Source organism: Drosophila sulfurigaster, chromosome 2R (genome assembly GCF_023558435.1).
Source record: "Drosophila sulfurigaster albostrigata strain 15112-1811.04 chromosome 2R, ASM2355843v2, whole genome shotgun sequence".
Classification (NCBI taxonomy): Eukaryota; Metazoa; Arthropoda; class Insecta; order Diptera; family Drosophilidae; genus Drosophila; species Drosophila sulfurigaster.
Window position 1 is genome coordinate 27,097,381 of NC_084882.1, and position 21,945 is coordinate 27,119,325.

The window sequence follows — 21,945 nt, forward strand, 5'->3', positions numbered from 1 at the left end:
TTCAAATTATACCCTAAAATCAAAAAATATTATTTACGTAGCTATTGAATTTCTTATCTCATTGCAATAAACTGTTCAGGAATCATATGGATTGATTTTTTGTAGCTAACTTTCTACTAACATATTTCTCAATCAAAAAGAAAACTTTCCTCAAGAGTTAAGGAACCTTAAACTGCTGTCGAGTATTGCATTGAATATCAGTAAGCTAATCACAAATGACCATTTTTGGAACTTACCAAGGAACCTGTAGGCGCCATGCATAGCCAAATAGCCTTGGAAGAGTGTTAACAACACTCCGTACCATATCGACCAGAGCGAATTGAGATGCAGATAGCTGCTGGAATCGTGACCAGAATGCTGCAGATTGCTATAGCGACTCTGATGTCGTTTCGACTTGATATATTTGGCCTGAAGCTGCTGCTGCTGTTGGCTAAGACTGTTGCTCGCTGTCGTTGCATTTGTAAGCACCGAATTGCAAATGGAAGAGTTGAGACTTCCACCTCCTCCACCGCCACCGCCGCTGCCTCCGCCATGGCCATTAGATCCGTTTTTGCCACCCATTTGAAATGGAGTTTATTTATCTTGTTGCCTTTTGTTTGTCTCGTTTATCACCACGCTGCTTTTGTTGTCGTCGTCCTTCGCTGTTGACAGTAAATTTTCCCAGCTATTTCTATTGATTTTGTATTGATTTTGTCGCGTTGATTTTCTATTTGCTTAAGTGATGCTCATTCCAATTGCAGTCGTTTGTTTGGTGATTGTTACTGTTATTGGCGATATTATTTGTTCGCTGATATGCCTCATTATAGCGTTCAGTTTTTGTTGATTGCTGTCGCATGTTTAACACAATAAATAAGCCAATTGCCTTTTTTGCTCTATGACTGCTTTGTGTAGTTACATTTCATCAAATCTGCAATTAAAGTAGGAAAAACAATACTATTAATAAGTGTGTGCTTTAATATGTTTGCTTAAAATATTTAAATTCATTTTGCCGTTTGCCAATATTTGCAAATTCAGTTTATAGCCAAAACCTCAAAACTAATTGGATTTAATTACAAATATTTACTGTGTAAACGGTAAAACGAATATGAAAATCTGCAACTAATCAAAATTGTAATTAGAATTTACCAATTAAATCTAGGTTAAAATTGTAGTTAAATTGCAACAAATTTTGCAATATTAAACAGTATTAAATTTTGGTAATATTCCTGACTTTAATTTAAAGAAACAATGAAAATGAGAAACATCGAAAACTCGCGAATTTCAGGCATAAATCAATCGGGTTGCAGGAGTTGCCAGACTGACGCTTCCTCGTGTAGCAACAACCAATTTGTTGCAGTTGCATAATTAAGCCGCCAACAAAGAAAATGTTGGCCCCCCAGGGATGCAGTCACACACACAGTAGACAGTATATATAGTAGTTGGTATATATAAGTATATATAGTATACGCAGTCCATGTCCCAGTTGTCGTCTTTGTCTGCTGGATGTTTTATGCGTCGCGCCTTTGAGCCGCATGCAACATGCATAATTATAGGCCGCAGACAGCTAACGCTAATGGCAGCCAGGTACAAGGATACCGACTGCAACATGGCGTGCGTGTTCTGGTCAGGATTTGCTGCAAGGCTGAACTGAAACAGCAACCGCAAAACCGTTAACATTTATGAGTCTGTCGCTGTACAAAATGTTGCGTTTTGTTCATCAGCCGCTGCTGCCTCCCAGGAGAAGCAAAAAAGTGAGGCGAACTTTCATTTGTTGCTTGTCGTGCACAAAAAAAATTTTTGTACAAATTGTTATTACACGTGTTATTAAAAGCAAAATAAAAATACCGTAACTGTTACATCCAATTTAAAATGTGTTGTAATCCGTTAAGTAAATATAATTGATAATTACCCGTTCGCCAATGTGAACAACGGGATTTGGGGAATTGGATTTGGCGAGCGACAAATACGGGAAAATTGATGTGGAAATTTGCAAATAAAATTCATTGTTTATATTTGCGATATAGCCTAACGTTGACTTGTTGAGTTTGCGTAAATTATTCTCATATCGAGTTGGCCATGAATTCAATTTCCCAACTGAATTTTCTATTTAGTTTACAAAAATTCCTACTTCCAACAGTCTTAAACACATCTTCCATCTATACACATTTCCGAAATGGAATAAATACAAAGCTGGTAAGCTGGTTTTAAATAAGTTTTTTCAAAGCTGACAATGTTTTTTGTAGCAGTTTAATAAACAACAAACAAGAACGCAATGGAGAGAATTGGTGCATTCAAAATACAACTGAAAAATAGTGAAAAATAGAACCACACAATCGAGAGAAAAAAATAATAAAAAAAGAGTATACACAAATTAGATATAAGCATAAAGTGTAACCCAAATAAAAAATCAAAAATCAGAATCTAATTTTAGTTTAATTGGAAATGATTTCAAAACGGTTGAAGTAAATTTCTAAGGAAAGTTTTCGAAACTAATATTTTTATCAAAATAAAAAGAATAGCATAATCAAATTGGAAATTCAATTAAAACTGATACAAACTAGATTTGTCTTCCATTTAATATAGTCTACCTGCAAGTAATCATCAACTTGGAAGCCAAAGACAAATGCAACGGCTTATTTGCTTTGCTAAAACATAAGATAAGAGAGCCAAGTTAGCAAAGGAAGCAAACATTGTAATATTCATATAAGCTTTTGCATCTACACTCGTATTTGGTCTTGGAAGTCTTGATCCCAGAGTTGCTTGCCTGCTTATTCCCTGTTCAGCTATTCCAAGGACTTCCTCTTTACATGTTGATATTAATTTTATGTTAATTACAATCTTAACATGTTTGTTTGTCTCTCGCTTTGTGCCAGCGTTTAAGCCCGAACATGCCGTTCGGCCATGTGGCATTCATGCTTAGTCCTTTCTGTCTTGGGTCTGCGTCCTGTCTCGGGGTGGTTTTCTTGCCTGCTTACTGCCTGGCTGCTTGTGTCTTGACATGCTCAGCATCAGATTAGCCTGCCGCAAAAGTCATAAATGCAGATGCTAACATTTCTTTTGCCCCCCCTTCATCGTCATCATCATCTCTCCATCCCTCCCCTTGGGGCATTTGCTTTGTTTTTAAGTCAGTGACAGTTACCAGAGCTCAGACTCAAGTCTTCCCTCGTCCTCTGTACTCCTTGTGTCTTCCCACCTTGGGGCAATTTGTCGCGTTCTCACGACTTTCACGCAAATGAAACAGCCACTTTATGGGCTGCTCCTGTGCGTGTCTGCGTATGTGTGTGTTTGTGTATGTGTCATTGGCATGCGTCTCCTGCGTATCCTTTGCGAAGTCAAGGCGTGAAATTAAAATGCGCTTTTCATACCTTCAAATGTAGTTGCACTGGGTATATGCACCTTGAGTGCGCAACTTTAGTTGTCCCATTCTAATGTGGGAAAGAGAAATGGCAAGCAAAATGTGTATGGCTAGAAAAAAAGTGCACACATTTTATACGCGCTTGTCTAATTAATAATTTCCACTGCTTTTTTCGCTTGCACAGCTCGCGACCTAAATTTAAATTATTAAAAAACTTTTGACTAAATGTCGCTCACTCTACATCTGTTGCCATGGTTGCCACATTCATTCTTTTAACATATCTTCACATCTCTTACTCATTTGTTAGTATATTTGTTCTCTCTTTAAGACGTTTCATTTCGAATCTCAACTCTTTTCTACAGACATTGCACTTTATAATATTTCTATCTTAATTGCAACACATCAATATGAATTTTAAGTATTTTCTCTGTTATCTCGTGTGTCTCGCCTCCCTCAATTGCCATTTGTAGCTCACTTTATAGTCGTGTCGCCTCGAAAGTTTTGCACAATTTTCCATTATCTGGTTAGCAGTAGTGCTTTGACTTTGACTTTAAAAACAACAACTCCCTCCCATGAAATCAACTTCAACTCCTTCTTCTACACATTGCCCCCCCAGACTCGTTGAAACGCCCAGCACTCAACTGCACTATGTTTATGCCTCGTTGCCACTTCACATGCCACCAGCAAGCGGCAAGCAGCCACCAAAATATGCTAAATGGCACTTGAGCTTTTTTTTGAGGGCATGCCCAGACCCCTTTCCTCCGCTCCACTCCTTTCCCCTCTAACCACAATGCAGGCCCCAAGTCTAGTACATTCACGCCTCCCACTTCTTGCACTGTGTCTGCGCCCCTTTTTGGCTTTGGCATTGCGCCTCAGGCGGAAGTGCCTGAAAGTCCACTCATGCTAATTTATATGGGCAACCAGTTTTTATGCTCCATCTGTCTGTGTGTGTGTGTGTGTGTGTGTTGGTGTATGGCTTTCACTTCATGCACCTTCCTCCCACACCCAGCCGACGTCTTTTTCAAGTTAAATGAACCAGGCGAAGAACAAAGCAAACACACAAATGCACAGAGAATATTCCCCCCATTTCATTTTGTTTTTTTGTCACAGCATGTTGCATGCAACCAGCTAGCCACAGGCAACCACCAGCAGCTGTCAATTTTCATTTTCATTTTATAAATTCATATTTATATTTATTTATTTATTGACGCTCGTTGCAGCAGCTACTTCCTCTTCCCCTCTTTCGGAGTCGGTCGTAAGTCCTTGTTTTGCACATTTTCATTTCTCTGCCGCATTTGGCTCATTTGCATAACTCGACATTTCACATTTTGTAGCAAGTATTTTTATGGTATGCAGCTTGCAACGCTTGCAGCTGGGCACCCCAAATCAAATACAAAACAAAACCCCTCAAAAGAGTGTTGTTTTTTTTTTGCCAGTTCTTTTCGTTTTGTTGATGCAACACCCACCTTGCCACAACCGCAGCGCACCATCAAGACTCTCAAGTCGCTCAGAGTTGTGTTGAATGTATTTTTCAAACAGGGGCGAAAGAAAAGCAAACGAAATTTTTGTGCATTGCTGCTGCATCAGCATGGAAATTGGCACCGTGTCTCGGTCTGGTTGTGTGTGTGTTGCATGTGTGTTTTCGTATATGCGGCACGTGGCATGTTTTGAATTGGATTTACACATGTGCCGAGCTAATACGTGTCTCGTACGACGACAACGACGACGTTTTTCAATTTCAACTTGCCTCAGACGTGCCACGACAGCCAAAAAACTAACAAAAACGAATCCAAAACCAAAGTAAAGCACCCAAAAAGTGCTTTTATTTTATATATTTTCTTTTGTTGGGGCATGCTTTAAGTGGCAACTGGGTCAGTTGCAATGATTTATGCACAGTAATAATGCAAACTATATAATAACAATAGCCAAAAAGCCAATGAAATGCAATACCAAAATTTATGAAGGCAATTAAATTTGCTTCTAAAAGCGAATAAAATAGCAAAATTATACAATAAATAACGAGTTTATAAATTAACAACGGGAAGCGAGTGGGAGTCGCGAAATCAAAACAGTTGCATCCATTTAGCTGATTCTGATAACGATTGCCACATGCCGCATGCCACCACCAAAAAACCCAGAGAGAGCGAAGCACATTTGGTGGCACGCACAGCGCAATGCGTTGAAATGCCGCCAATTCTGACGGCGCTTAAATTGCGTTAGAGAGCCAAAGCTAAATAGAAAGAAAACAACCCCCAACATTGACCTTTTGGGGGTTGCGCTAATGCACTGAGAAAAAAGTTGGAATTTAAGGAATTAAATGTGAAGGAATTTAAAAAATACCACTGTGTTGAGCAACTTCTTAGCAAATGTAACTAAACCTTGAAAATAGTTTTTGTTCAATAAATTTTTCAGTAACTGAGATCTTTTAAATATATAATAAATTGCATAGTTATGGATCTAAGCATTAAGTAAAGAAATGAGTCCAAATATATTAAAATATACCAAATTTATATATAAAATACTAAAATATACCAAATGGCATAGAAATGAGACAAAGATTGTTAAAATTTGCCAAATTAATATACCAAAGAAACACTTAAGTAGACCAAAGATATAACTGGTATATCTATCCATGGTATATTTTCTATATATTAGTATTCTTGTATGTATATCTACTACTACATATACTTGTAAATATATATACCACTACATAGAAAATATAACATAGTGTACAAAATATACTAAATTACAAACCAAAGCAACTAAGACCCGAGAGCAGTATCCGATTTTTATCATATAAAATTATTTATTGAATAGCTTTCTTGAATATCTATCATTAATCAATAATACTGTAAATAGTTGAGTAAATTGTTAACATATTCAACTAATCTGTAAATCATTTGTTGCCCAACAAATTAGCCAAAAATACACTTACTTTAAACAAAAATTAAATTAAATAGTTATGCAACTCTGAATAAAAAACAAATGTAGAAAAATCTGTGAAATAGGATGAAGGTAGTAACTTGGCTAAACTTTCAATCAGAATAAGCTCAACAAGTTCATCAAAAATTAGAATACTTTAAGTAAATAATAAATGAAATAGTTAAGCAACTAAGCATAATTACATTAAATAGCATACAAAGCAAAAGTAACAGCAGTCTCAAACACTCTGCATAAAAGCTTTTTGCAATTGTTACAAATGCTTTTAGATTTTTTTACACAACTTTCACGCAAAGTTTTTTATTCAATTTTACGAAAGTTTTCCGCAGTGTATGGAAATTTGCGCCAGACATAGGAATTCTGGCAGTGTTGATGTTGTTTTTTTTCTCGTACGCTTGCATTCCGAGCTAAGCTCGTAAAAACGCCGGGAATTTATCGCTTTTGAGTAGATTTTGAGTAGAGGCAACCCCACATAGCAGAACAGAACAGAGCAGAAAAAGCGAACCACTGAACCACCCAAAGAATTGGGGGTTGTTATTGTTATTGTTGTTGCTGTTGTTGTGCAATTGTCGTCAGTTGTTATTGTTGTTGCTGTGGTTGCTTGCTTGCTTCGTAGGTAGTTGTTGCATGAATGAATTTTGCAGCTTGTGAGCACAAAAGTTTTTGCCGCTTAAGAAAATCGATGGATGAAAAAGCCACCTTTGCCTCCACCTCTGCCTGCCTGCCCTTTGACCCAAGCCACCCTTGGCATGCACACGCACAGGTGGCCAAAACACACACACACACAGACACAGCAATACCCATAAACATCTACATATAAATGGCAGTGTGTACGTCTATGGGCCAGGACATGCCACATTAAGCGGCATTTTGTCAGAACCAAATTGTGTTGCCTACTTTCCCGGGGCGTTGCTTGCTTCCTTGCTTCTTTGCTTGGTTGCTTGTATGTAGTACCTGTGGAAAAGGTTTTTCCTTTTTCTTTTCCATTTCTTACGTTGCCTTGCTTCCCCATTCAAAAGAAAGAAAGTGCGCACTTGGCAAAACGCTTTGAGCGTGCAGCCGACATATGAGTATTCGATCACTTGGCCAGCTAAATTACCGCCCTGCATTTTCTCTTTCTCTCCTTTTCTTTTCGCTTTCTCTTTTTTCTCAATATATTTTTTGCGTTGTTTGAGTGTTGTTTTTTATGTGTTGCTTCCTTTTTTGTTTGATTATTGTGAATCATTTGGTGTTCACCCGCTTCCATCAGTTTCAGCAGTCACAGCTCAAATTGGTTTTTTAATTAAACGAAACGAACTCGAGTCCCTATGCCCCACTCGAACCTACCTCTTTACTTTCCCCTCTCTCTCTCTCTCTCTCTCTCTCTGTGTCTCTCTCTGTGTTTGCCCTGCAGCTGAACGTTGAAAATTGCATTGGCAATGACTCGTGGCAGAGCGGCAAATGGCCAGGATTCTGGATTTTCTTTCCTGTTCATTTATATGCCAGCAGCAATGTTTCCAGTCAAACCACATGGAGAACAACAACAAGTCAGCATGTTTGTGAAAAATGTGCATGTGAAGCAGGAAAATGAAAAGCAAAGCAAAGAAAATACACAGAACATATACATACATATATAAATTCAATACTTCTGCAGATAAACTCAGTTAATTGAAGTTATTCTATGAAGTCCAACATTATTATGATATCATCTTTGATCTACTCCGAGACAACTTTGAGGCATATTTGCAAAGCCAGTTGAATTGTTGCATTTATATTATTATTGAAAGAAATATCTAACTTTATCTTGTTGAATTATAGTAAAGTATTCTCATTAGTATTCTCTCATATTACACACTTGTTTTCTAATGAAGAAAAAAGATAATCCTAGTTGGCCTTGAGTTCAAATTTCTCACCAGAATTTTCTATCTCCGTAAAAACAAATTTAACTTCTATCATTCTTTAACACAACTCTCATACACACATATGTAAATCAAAATTCATAAATAAAAACATTCTGAAGAAGATATGGTAAGCAATTTTTAAATAAGTTTTTCCAAAGCCTAAAAATTTTCTTTTTACAGAACAATAGCCATCAAGCGACAAGGAGAAAACTCATTGTCATACTCATTCTCACATTGTACGTAAATTCTTAATTATTGTTTCTGAATCAACTAATAATTTACGATCTACAACAGACACTCGAAGCACAACTGAATAACAAATTGAAGTGAAAAAGTAAAATATAAAAAAAAATAGACAATTTAGGTATAAGCATAAAGTGTAAACCCAATAAAAACTACAAAATCAAAATTGTGTTTTATTAATTAATGCATTATTAATTATTGGAGTTGATACAACAAAAAACAGGGCCGAAGAAAGCAGAACAATAAAATCTTATGCTGTTGATGAAAGTGAACGATAAGTCAAAGAAAGCAATCACCATGATTTTAGAAAACAAGATGGCATAACCAGACGCCTTCGCAGAATTTCAATCTATCGCCACAGGCTCGGCTTGTCGTCTCTCATTAGAATGACCAGCTTTGACTTTTTTTTTTGCTGTCGTACGTACGGCTGACAGATGTTTTCGAAATCTAACCTCGTTTTGCTCGAGTGGATTGATGGTTTAAGAGGATATGCAGATAGAGAGAGGGAGAGAGAGCTCTTTGCACACTTAGCACAAATAAGAACGTTAAAAATGTTGGCACATAACTGCACATAAAGCGCGTACTTTTCCCACATTTCCGACTTAATTGTTTTTATGATTGGATTGCAATTGAAATGAACGGCATTGGCACGTTGTTTACACATCAATCGGCATTGTGGGTCATACGGGGCGAATGAGCAATGTGTGGAAATGCAGCATACATTGTGGACGACTCATAAAACGTTGGTCCATTAAGCCCAAGGACTTAGAGAGGCCTGTCAGCAGCTTAATTGATTTTCTATTGTGCGAGTCACAACGGGAGATTTGCAACAGTTTGTGGCTTCCATTGAAGTTGCCATCATCCAGAGATGTTTAAATCTGTAGCATGTATGCATGCTACTTCCCACAAAAGCCGTCAATAAGCACTGAATTATTTAGAACATGCCTGTACAGGACAACAATAAAATGCAATAGATAGAAAATGTGCAAATTTTGTATGCAGGACGAGAGACTGGCAATTGAAATGATTTTCAAATATGCAAAACTAGTTTCAACAGCAACCAATGAAAAGGGGGAGGAGGAGGAAGACGACGACGATGAACGGTTGAAATGAAATGTTGTAATTTATACGACAATGTCAATTATGCAGCACTTTGTGGCAAGCAAAAACGTAGCTTCCAGTACATACTTCTCTCTTTGCTGCTCATCAACCTAGACATCAATCAAATTGCAAGCAGCAAAACGAAAAATGCGAAATTCTACTAAACTATTCAATGATAAAATATATATATCTAGTAGTAGAGCAAAAGCTAAGCAAAGACCGCACGACTATAAAGATAAGCCAAGTGACAGACGAGAGCAAACTGGTAAACTATCTGTCTATCCATCTGTCTTTCTTTCTGTCTGTCCGTCCGTCTGTCCGTCTGTACACACAGAGAGAGCAACCGCAGAGAGCAGAGAGCACGAAGCGAAGAGCTTATGGCATTGCAAGCTATTAAAAATTGCACATGCCAGAAATTGAGACAAGACAAAAGTCGACAGCAGTTTTCAATTTCACTTAATGTCGGAAAACTTTGTGCGCACCGCATAACGGAAAAAAGGAAACGAGGCAAAAATCATAAAATGAAATGCGAGCGGAAAACCAACAAACAAATAAAGCAACAGCAGCAGCAGCAGCAATAGCAACAGCATAAAACCCTTTTCCTGTTTTTCCAGCTCTCTCTCAAACACTGAGAAAACAAATTGGTTTTAGTTCACATCAGCAAAGATTATTATTTTTCTTCAATATTTGTTTTAGTTCACATCAGCAAAGATTATTATTTTTCTCCAAGATTTCAAATTAAAATGAAATCAATCTGAATTATTTTTCTAAGCTTCGAGATGAGTTTTCATAAGTGCAGCAAAGCTGGATTACAGCATGCATAATTGAAAGTGGATTCTTCATGAAAATATTATTATAATGAAAATATGAAAACGTGTTCTATATTTCTCTCAGTGTAGTAGCTGCTGGTCACATTTGACGTGAGAGCAAATAACAAAGATGATGTTGTTGCTGCTATCGTTATTGCTGCTGCTGATGTTGTTATTGTTGCTATTGTTATTTTGGTTCGACGGGTCAGGGGAAAATTGAACAACTTGCAGCTGATGCTGATGCTGTAGTTGTAGTTGTGCAGCAGTCGCAGAATAAGTGAGACCACACACACACACATACAGTTGTCAGTTGGCAGCTGTTGCACTCCAGTCCAGTCAGCAAATCAAATGCCAGAGGAAACTTGGGTTACATGCCTCCTGCCGCATGAATGCCGATAGTTGTCAAAGATTATGACACGAGCATTCCAACAATGAGAGCGAGAGATAAGAGTGAGAGAGAATGAGAGCGAGAGCGAGAGAGTGCTCACCGGGAGGATGAAGGTAGTGTCATAAACTTTCAAGCAATGAACACATTTGCGCATATTTGCATAAAACTCTATGGATGAACCCTTGAAACGAGGCCAAATGGCAGAGCAACTTCTCTAAAGCGACAAAACTAAGTATGACAAAAATAATCCCAAGCCGAAGACTCAATGCGCTGCTGTTGAGAAATCTAAATGATAGATCGATAATAAGAACAAATATTTGAGTCAGTTTAATAATATTTCTGGAAGAAATTTCTTAAAGATTTAATTTATTGTGATAACCTCTAAAAATAGCTGTGATTACTATCAAAATAAACCATAAAATTAAATCAATAAAATTGATAACTTCTTCCTTTTAATATTGAAATTTATGACTTAAATGAAGGCATTCAATGCTATCGACCGATTTTCATCAGCATCTCTCCAGGGTTAAGCCCCTCGGCGATAGAGTAAAGAGCATTCTGAGCACACGCAAAAACTTTCTGCATCGATAGATAAAAATGCATGCATAAAAGAAATCTCATAAAATTTTTGTTGCTGCACAACATACTTATGCCACATCTTTGCATGTGTGTGTGTGGTGTTTGCAGCTCATCCTCCTCATTTTGCTAGCTCTGTGCCTGTCCTTATCTTTATCATCCTCAATCTTTATACACTTACATGCAGCATCTCCATCAATGGCATCACCATCGTTTATCTACTTTAGAATTCGCTTTCTGCCCTTTTTTTGCCCCTTTTCCTGCTTTTGGTTGGTTGGTTAGTTTGTTGGCTCGGTTCGTTGGTTGGTTGACTGAGAGGCGCTCGTATAAGCCACGATTATTAAAAATTGAAAATACTTTTGCAATACGGAAAAGTCGCAGGCAAACGCAAAGGCAAAAGCAGGCAGGCAGGACAAAGTTTTTGATTGCAGTTTATGCATATGAATGAAGTTGTTTGGCTTTTAACTTGGCCAACAAGCAAAAGAACAAGAGCTGACACAAGCAAAAGGAAAAATCCGCCAAGACAAAGTAAAGAACAACTATTGACAATTTGCATTAAAAACTGGCACAAAACCAAACGCTCCCCCACTTCTACCCACTTTAGCCCATTTCCCGAGCACGGGACTCGTAATTAAGTTTACGATCGCATCGCAGGTGAGGGGAGAGGGGGAAATGGCAGGCAGGTGTTGCATTCAAAAGGTGGGTAAAACTTTAGCTCGGCTAAATTGTGGATAAAAATGCATTATTCATTTGATAGCTGTTGCCAGTTCCCGACTCTCTCACTCAGTCGGAGTTCCTTCTCCTTTACTTCTCTCTCTCTCTCTCTTTCTCTTTCGCTCGCTCGTCGCTCTTTATGCCAATTCAACCATTAGGCAGCGCGTCAAGCGTAAAATGCTAAACTGAAATTTTGTGTTCAAGAAATGTTGACAGTGACGCGCCCAAGTTCTGTCACCACACACCACCGTGCAACACCAGCAGACTGCGAGGCAAGCAGCTCCATTAGACGCCTCGGGACTGCCCGAGTTGACAGCTGGCGTTGGAGCCGGAGTGATGCGCGACGACGTCGGCGACGACGACAAACTGACGCAAAGTTTAATTGAAATTCTAGAAGAGAGCACCAAACACCAAAGCGGAACTAAAGCAGCAACAACAACACTGCGAAAAATCTTAAAACAAAAAATACTGCGGCGACTTCAAATTAGTTTTACATAAATTTTCTTAGCAAAGCAAAAAGAAAAAAACTTTTGCCCCATTCATTGCCACAGAAATATTGTGCGCATAATTACTACTCATTGGGTTTTTGAAATTTTTTTCCATATTTTCTTATATTGAATCTGAGTACAAAGTTGGGAGCGAAGAAGTAGAGTGGAGGGAAGTAAATGCTCAGAAGAAAGTATTACATTTGAATGGGAGAGTAAAACAAGAAGGATGAACAGCTGAAAGTAGCGAGACATCAAAGTGTGAAATTAAGAAGAAAAGCAGGGAAAGCAAAGTAAGTGCTTAAATATGTTGAATCCCTTTGAAATTGAAAAGAATGTGAACAGTGCTGGAGTAGGGATTAAGTTAGTTTCAATATCGTAGATGGAGAATGTGAAAACAATAGAGTAAATTGTGGAAATCTTGAGCAGAATTAAGGCTTCTTATAGAACTAAAAAAAAAAAAACCATTTGATGACAATAGATTTGAGACAATGACAAGCAAGTTAAAACATAAATAAAACAATTTGCAATTTAATACTATTACGAGAAAGTATGAACAACAGAAAAGGCGAAAAGAAAGTATGGAAACTAGAGAGCTTAACATTGAAATTGTAAAAGGAAATTTAACACTTATTGTGCACATTTTTCAAGTTGCACAGTTTGAGCTTTCTTTGCGCTATGTTAAATGAAAATAAAAATATACCATTTTAATAAAAAATATAAATATATGAAAAATTAGTTGAATAAGTTATGGACAACGCTTCCTACTCTATTAACATACCAAGTATGGCCATCGGTATATTTTAATATTTTTCAGTATATTAATTCAGTATATTTAAAGATTAATATATCCTTTTTTATACTTATCTATATCTAACATACATACATATATATCAAAATAAGTCTTTGGTATATTTTAGTATTTTGGGTATATTAATGTAGTATATTTCAAGAATAATACTGCACTAACTTGATTTTATACAAAATGGATAGCGGATATCTGATAGATCACACTCGACTGTAGATTTCTCCCTTGTTTATAACAACTATAAAATACTATAGGTTAAAACATATGAAAAGAAACGCCACAATTTCTGCTTTACCACTTAAAACTTCATATTCAATTTAAAAATGAGACAGTAGACTTTGAAATGAAGTGGCCTACGCCATAAATTATACACACAATATGCTTTTACAATATATGAAAAAGAAAATACACTCGAGTGTATGTAAAACCTCCATTACATCGTCGAGTTTTCCAATCAAATTATGCTGCTTATGATATATACTCCAAATGACGAAATCCAAAAAGGCAAAAATAAATTCACTTGATTCACTTGAGGTTGGTTGGTTGTGGCATTTTGCAGAGAGTGTTCCCCCTCTCCCCTCCCTCCGCTCTGCATTGCCGCATCCCACGCTTAAGCCACATCGCTGCCACTTCGCCCCTCCCCCGAGTCGCCACTCTGGGAGGCTGTCAGAATTACCGCTTGGTTGGCCAACGCCACTTGAGGCGACGACGACGGCGACGTTTGAACAAAATGTTTGTGAGTACCAAATTCTTCCACTTGGCCTTATGAAAATTATATGAAGCTAAAGCTTAAAACTCAGCAAACATCTTTCAAAGTGCGAAAGTTAAGTGCCGTTAACGTTGGCTATGGGAGTGAATGAGTCATGAGCCATGCGGTATATGGCAACTGGCAAGTGGCATGTGGCATGTGGCACAGTGCCTCCCATGCCCTTCCGCATGTTGCACATAATTTGCCTTAACCTTAACAAAAACCGAAGCAAACAAAAAAGCGCAAAAGAAAACCAAAAAATCGTATTCACTGCATGCCACGCAGCAAGTTTATTGTTTGAAGTTGAAAGTTTTTCAGCAAGTCAGCGTGATTTGTATACCCTGTAAAAACCGAGTGTGGTTAGTTGTAGTCTGAGTTCAGAAAGAATAAAATCGATTGCAGTAGGCATACCCACTTGAAGTGCATTTGATATGAACAGGGTACAAGGCAGAGCTTAAGCGAGAAGTACTCAAGCTGCAGCAGTTTAAGGCGGACAAATTTTACCTTCTTATCGGCGGCACATTGTGATAAGTAAATTTATAACTGAATCGCACACACACACAAGTAATAAGAAGAGAGAAAAAAGGCAATGGCAAAAGACGCCATTTATGGAGGCGGAAGGCGAAGGCGGAGGCAGAGACGCAGTGAATGGGACACGTTCTTTTTGGTAACATGAAACTTTTTTAGAGAATCACAGCTGGCAGTTGAATATAACACTTATCGCCAGCTCGGGGGCGGGTTAAGAGTCTTGGCAACACAGATATGCGATCTGTGCTTTTTATTGGCTTTTGGGACGACGCAGGCGAACGCAGAAGTCTCGTCGTTTGTAGTTTACTTTAAAACCTAATCCCTTCTTATTGAAAGGCAAAGCGAAGGATACTGCCCTGTGATAAATCTATAGGCTGCAGCTTGCTCTCTGTATGGATGTGCTTGTGTGTGTGTGTGTGGGTGGTTTTTATGTGAATGGGTGTGCCAGTGTGTAAGTAAGGCACGTGCTGGCCAAAAGTAGCTCCATTTTGTTGTTAGGCAACGGGTTGAACGCTGTTTAAGTTCCGGTCCGGCGCATTGAGCAATTTATGACTTGATTACAATGTGTCTCTCCCCTTTTGCTGCCCCCTAGGGGAACTCTGCTCGTTCCATTTGCATGGTCGTAAAACGAACCGCTTACTCTCTCTCTCTCTCTCTCTCTCTCTCTCTCTCTCTCTTGGTGGCATCTTCAACTGTTTGGCAAATTGCAAATAATGTAATAACATTTCACTAGATAGACTGCAGACTCTAGGGTAATTGAGCGCGAGGGGGCTTCGCGGGGGGCCAGAACAACAACAACATCGGAAAAAAAACACACAACAGCAATAAATGTGGCTACAACAGCGACAACAATTCAATTTAACGCTTCATTGAAGTCAACGCCGCTTGGATTTCCTTTTCTTTTTTTTTTCTCGCTCTCTTGTTTAATATTAAATTTTATTGTGGTTGTTATTAAGCCAGTGAGTGGATTTAATTTTGTGAAATTTATATCAAATTTATTGCCAATCGAAAATAAAATGCAATTTGTGTATTCACGCGGCGTATACTTGATATACTACAGCATAGAAGCTTTAAAGAGTAGCTTTAAATGACAACCAGCAAAATCAGTTGATTGATGATTGACCAACTGATTGACAGCTTTGACCAAACAGCTGCAATGTCCCACAATTTTTAATTGTGTTGTAAGATTTTGCGACGTGCGGCCAGCCCGAAAGTCAAAGCATCGCAAATCCCTACAAGAAATGAAAAATTATGTGTGCGGCGACGACGACATAAAAATGAAAATGTCATATACGAAAATTACAATTCAATTGCCTTCAACGTGCAGCACGTGTGGCCACCTAGGCCACCTACAACCTACAACATGCCTGGACAGAATCTGCGACTCATGCCATAAATCTAGCCAAAGGCATTACTCACACACAAACACACGCAACACCCAAAAAAAACGAGAGAAAGAGAAAAAAATGCTCGCAATCTAATAAGCAGCGCCTACCTAGCTGCCACGCCTACCTAACTGAACACACATTAGAGGCAGCTGCAAAAATGTTGGCCAAAAATATATCAGAAGAAGAAAAGTTGCCGCAGCTTTGCCAGTGACATTTGAATTTCTGCGCAAATTTTCCTTTTACCCAACTCAATTGTTGTTGTTTTTCTCGTTGTTCACGTTGTTGTTGTTGTTGTTGCTGCTGGTTAGCCGAAAATGACGTGACATGCATAAATAATTGAGTTTTGCAGCAGCAAACAGCTAACAGCAAACGGCAAAAACAACAACAAAACAAACAAAGGCAACGACAAGCGGAAATGAAATATGGCGAATGGCAAAATGGCGGCACGACAGCCGCCATATTGAGTTGAGCATATAAAATATTTATTTGCTGCCATATGGAAGGGCAAAGCAACTGAGCAACCAAGCAGCCGAGGAGCAGCAGAGTGGAATAAACCAAGTCACAAGACAAAACACGAGCAAAAAATATGAATATAATCGAGGGAAAAAGGTTAAATCTAAAAGTTAATCTACAAATACATTTATATCGATCTCACACATAGAAAAAATGGACTAAACGAATATTAAATACGCTTAGAGACTGAAGGAATATTAAAAGAATACCTTGAGTTAAGCTCTAGATCAACTCCTTCCAACTTCTTAAAAATTCATGCTACCCAAAGTTAGTGTATTCCAAAAAAAAAATGACTCAACTGTCAGCGTCAGGTGAAAATAAATTCGTGCACAAAAAAATAAAAGGGTAAAAAATCATTGTAGTGATTTATGATTGGCAATTAATCAGACAAATGGAAAATAGAAAATGGAGAAATGCCAAGCAAACAATTTAGGCAAATGAAAATCAAACAATCAACGACGGCAGCAACAACACAAATGCCAAATGCTTCTATTAAAATTAATGCAAGGCAAAAGGCAAGGACAAGGCAGGGTTAAAGCAAACAATTTGCGACTCACACACTCACGGCCAGTTTGGCCGCAGCAAATGATGGGCAAAAGAGTGAAGTGGAGTGGAGAGAAGTATGTGTGCATTTGTGAAAATAAATAATTCGTTTGTTTGCCAAGTACTTTTACTTGTAATTTTTCCTCTCTAATCAACACATTCGTAATAATTGCGAGTGAGAACGTCCGAGGCAAAGATACTCCTCAGTACATAAAATCCTCTAATGAGCTAATGATACACTCTTTTTTTTTGCCAGCTTTTTAATGGGTAGAGGGTAATTAAACGAGTCCAACGGCGACTTAACGTTTATTTATTATTCCTATTTATTTATTTAGGCTGGCGAATGAGAGAAAAATGACCGCATGCAATTAATTTATTTAGCACATGAAACCAGCAAGTTACGCCTCCATCATTAAAGTCAGTTTCGAGTTAAAGTTAAGCAAGCAATTAAAGCAGGAGTTTATATGAAACTTGATAAGCAATGTGTGCTTTAATCAAAAACCCTTGCGGTATTGCCTGAAGTGCAAATTGGATGTGCGTATACTTAATTTCTCAACTTGTCTGTTGTTACAGCTAAAATAACATTGTTCTAGCCCAAAGTGTTTAGCATTCGTTAAGTATGTGAATTTGTTATTTATTTATATTGGTTTTAAATTTAAAAGAATTTCATAGAAATTTGAATTTACTGCACTAATAAATATGAATCGCATTGCTATATTTTCAACTTTTATAAAGCGAAACTCTTAGTCATATACATACTCTTCTTTGCATAGTTTCATGTTCGAATTTATTGTATTGTTTTATATTGTTGTGCCTTGCTTGCATGCCCAGGCATCGTGTCTTTATATTGTCCCAGTTTTATGGTCAATTTATAAACTGCGCTGTAAAAGTGTGCAAACATTTTTCGGGGAGTAATAATTTATAGGCCACTTTTTACGTTCACTGCTGCACAGCACAAGAGAGGGAAAAACTTTTCTGGCCATGCTCAATTTGTGCAAGCGTTTTTGTATTATTAATGGTTAGCATTGTTGTAACTGGCAACTGCTAACTGGAAACTAGTAGTAGAGAATGGGTAGCTGGGTGTTTGGCTTTAAAAGGATTTTCATTCATCTCAAATAAATGGAATTTGTGAAAATGCATTTCCATTGTGAGCGAAAGCATTTCCCTTTTTCTCTGCTGCTGCTGCCCCAAACATACAATTGCAATACGAAGATTTTTGGCTGTGCCTTTTGCTGTGGTGACACATGCCACATGAAACCGGAAACGAGCAACAACAACAAGAACAACAACAACACTGAAAGACGTCAACCATTTTGTGGGCATTTTGTGCACTCAACTGTACCAATTTCTGTCTGTCCTGTGTCCCTGTCCCTGTCCCTCTCGTCCTGCGGTTTGCCTTGTTGTGCTGCGTATTTTATGACTTGTTGTCGTCGCCTGTTGCCCCAACAACATTGTCACGCCTCCCGCCTCTCGCCTCGCATGCTCAGCTGAACATTGCGAAACTTTCGGGTTCTACAATGGAATTGAGAAAACCAACTTTAACCTTTAAGTCTTAAGCATGACTTAGGCGTTTTGCTGTGGCCTACAAGCTGACTGCACATTAAACTCAACGCAAAAGTTCGCATCGAATTACAACTATTGGATTAGACCCATTAATGAAGTAACTGTTTATCAATTCCCCTAAAAACTTTTGGTGATTTGGTAATAAAAATTGATAATGTGAATTCGATAAAATTTCATTCGCTTTAATTTACAAATATTGGATGAGTCATTTATGAAGTAACTGTGTTTAAATTTCTATAACATGATTGAATAATAATAATTTATAAAACTTAAGTCACTTCGAATTACACACAGTGGATGAGAGTGAGTTATGAAATACCTGTGATCAAATTTATGTAATATGATTAAAAATTAAAAATAATTTATAATGTGAATTCGATAAAACTGCATTCACTTCGAATTACACTTTGGATGAGTCATTTATGAAATAACTGCGTTCAAATTTCTATAACATGATTGAATAATAATAATTTGTAATGTGAACTGGATAGAACTTAGTTCGCTTCAAATTCTCACTTTTAAAATTTCTCTAAATGCTTTTGCTGATAGTATATAATTTTAATTTATATAATATTAACTTTGAATTTAGCTTGAAATTACAATTAACTGATGAACTGAATAATTAAATTAAATAACAAAATTTTGTAATATTTGTAAATCGTTAAATTTCAGTTGACTTTCAAAGAATAATTTTCTTGCTTCGATTAAAACAAACAGAGAATAACAAAATTCAATTACTTTAACTGCTCACATATTTTTCTCCTAACATTTTTGATAATTTAATAATAATAAGTTGTCATGTTTGTAAGTCCTTTAATTGCAGATTTGTTTCACATTTTCTGAGAATAATTTTCTTGCTATAGTTTTGCCTTTCGATTAGAATAAACTTATAAAAATTCAATTACTTTAGCTAAAATTTTATTCAATAATAACTTTCAACTTTCACACTTTAAAATTTGCTATTCAATTTTGCATTATCGATCCACATAGTTTTCTTTAGGGTATCTGCGAGTACATGGCATTCCTTAGCCACATTTTCACTTAGCTGTGCCACATTCTTGCATAGGTTTTTGCCTTAAGTTCTAGTTTTTTATGCCTGTCTTCGTGTTAACTGCCACCCAGAAACACACTCAAACGGCAGCGAAAAAAAAAGCCCAATAGCACTTCAGCACAAAAACTGAAAGGATCTACTGAACCATTGAAGTCTATTGCCGTGAAAGAGACAGCAAGAGCATGTAAGAAAGAGAGAGAGAGAGTGCGAAAGAGTGTGTGTTCGCCAAGTGTTAAGGCGTTTCACTTGTTTCTTTTCACTTTATAGAAAATTTTTACCTTTTCGCCTAGTTTTTAACACAACAGGAACCAACTGAAGAAGAAGAAGAACAAGAAGTTGTAGCACAAGAGCAAGAAGATGAAGAAGAAGAAGTTTCTCTTATGTTCTTCGTTTGGGTTTCCCCCGCTTTGTTTACGGCCAAAATACAAAAACACTGGCACATTTTTACACATGAACGCATTTTAAGGCAAGTTTTTTGTTCATATATATTTCTTCTATGTAGTTGCCATGGTTGTTGTTGTTGTTGTTGTTGTTGTTTTTGTTTTACTGTTGTCATGGTTTCTATTGTTGTTGTTTTGGCTGCTGACATCTCGTATTCAACTTGAAGTTTAAGCTTCTCTCCAGCTGCTGCTGCTGCCGTTGTGACTCAGCCGCTTCCGAAACTCGGACTTGCACTGCATATTTAATCCTTAGCTGCAGGTCGCCCCCTCACTTCCTCGCTCCTACACTTTAACTCGAGGTTTGTCCATGGCTTAGCCATCCAAAAGTGAATTATTGCTAGCATCTGGAGGCAACTGCTGCAGAGCAGCATTTCAATTGGCCAAATCATTCGACTCATTGGCTCGCTGCAAGCTCTACTAACGTTTCTCTGCCGCCTCCCACTTCATCTTCCTTTCTTCTCTCTCCCTCCTCCCTTCTCCTTCTCCTTCGCAGCTTGCCCTGGGCTGATGGCCCGCTTTTGTTTGCTTTTAGCATTAGTAATACAAATTGCATAGCCAAAGTTCAACAAACTGCATTTAAAATGGGCCACACCAACTCTAAAACAAAAACAAACACAAAGACACAAACACACACAGAACGACACACGCAGCAAGTCACTAACAGAGTCGGATTTAAAAATGGCGCTGGCAGCCATTTTGTTGCCTTTTCAGGCTTTGCACATTTTACGCTCTTTTTTATTGTCACTTCTGCGGTTGAGATACATTTTAAAAGCTTCTTTAGTTGTATTTATTTCAAGCATAAACATATCACACACTCACTAAGTGCAACACTTTCCACTCTGTATTATGTTCCTTTTTTTCTATATATTCATATTTAGTGAAATAAACAGTTTCTGTTACACTTCTAATTCAATTTAATGAAATTCCAGCACTTGCACAAACTAACAACTGAGTAAGTGTCTCATTAGCCAGTAAATTGACTCTTGCTTTATACATATGTACATATGAAATTACGCTTATTAATTATCGAGCAATAAATCGCATGCATCGACGCATTTCAAACGAATGCGATTTTGACATTTCGAATGCATTAAAATATCTCTCACTTTTTGCACATATTTCTTCAATAAAAATCAATTTTTCTCTTTTTTTTTTGCATTCAATTAACGTTTTCGAACTTTGCCGGCTAATTGAATTCCAATGGCAATTACGAATTGCCAATTTCTCAAATTAAAAAATAAATAAAAAAAAGAAGTGTTTAATAAATGAAAGTCAAAGCTTACCAATTCAATATATGTGATGCTGAGCTCTGCAAATAAAAGAATCAAGAGAGAGGGAAAAATTATTAAATATCGAATTGATTTATAAAGCAACTGCGAATCGTATGCGCAATCAAATAACTAAAAGGCCAAAGAGCCAAAACGATTCCTCCAATTAAAATGCTGTGCGACAGCGTTAACTGCCATGCCCACCCGCCACACACAATTGCTATGTCCGCCTGCCGAAAAAAGAAAGCAAAAGCAAAGAGAGCAACCCACACATAATGCTTTGTCCATTTTGTTTATTGACTTTATCGAGTGTCAAAAATGGCATCATAATAATAGCAGCAAATAGAAAAGACAAACAAGAAAACGCTGTAAATGCGCACTTGATTGGACAGCTTAATACCCTGTACTCAAGTTGCAGCTACTTTGATTCACCTACCGACTGTTGTATACCCTGTAATAAACATTTCTTATGTTTTCTTTCGATGCTGATCTACCTATTGTTCATTATACCCACTACTTACTAAGTACAGAGTATCAAAATAATGACCCAGCTAATGCTGAACCCAGAGGACACTTCCGACTGCCATTAGGAAGCCAATGGTTAGAATTTATGACCCCAGCCGCT

General features: G+C 37.5%; 1 protein-coding gene and 2 long non-coding RNA genes across 4 annotated transcripts in view; 2 read left to right on the top strand and 1 right to left on the bottom strand.

Annotated features, from left to right (window-relative positions):
- Window positions 1–21,361, bottom strand: part of LOC133835870 (protein tincar) — a 43,939-nt gene extending 22,578 nt beyond the window's left edge. The window contains 2 exon segments of the mRNA XM_062266008.1: window positions 237–907; window positions 21,336–21,361. Of these exon segments, the coding sequence (XP_062121992.1) occupies window positions 237–561 (325 nt within the window). The 5' untranslated portion in view covers window positions 562–907; window positions 21,336–21,361.
- LOC133838973 (uncharacterized) lies at window positions 1,976–2,393 on the top strand. The gene is made up of 2 exons (XR_009894038.1): window positions 1,976–2,172; window positions 2,223–2,393. It is a non-coding gene; the product is annotated as an uncharacterized LOC133838973 (long non-coding RNA).
- LOC133837460 (uncharacterized) lies at window positions 8,200–8,563 on the top strand. 2 transcript variants are annotated; one of them, XR_009893810.1, is made up of 3 exons: window positions 8,200–8,281; window positions 8,335–8,390; window positions 8,449–8,563. It is a non-coding gene; the product is annotated as an uncharacterized LOC133837460 (long non-coding RNA). The 2 variants fall into 2 exon arrangements; XR_009893809.1 differs by having other exon boundaries at window positions 8,335–8,563.
- Window positions 21,362–21,945: the final 584 nt, after the last annotated feature.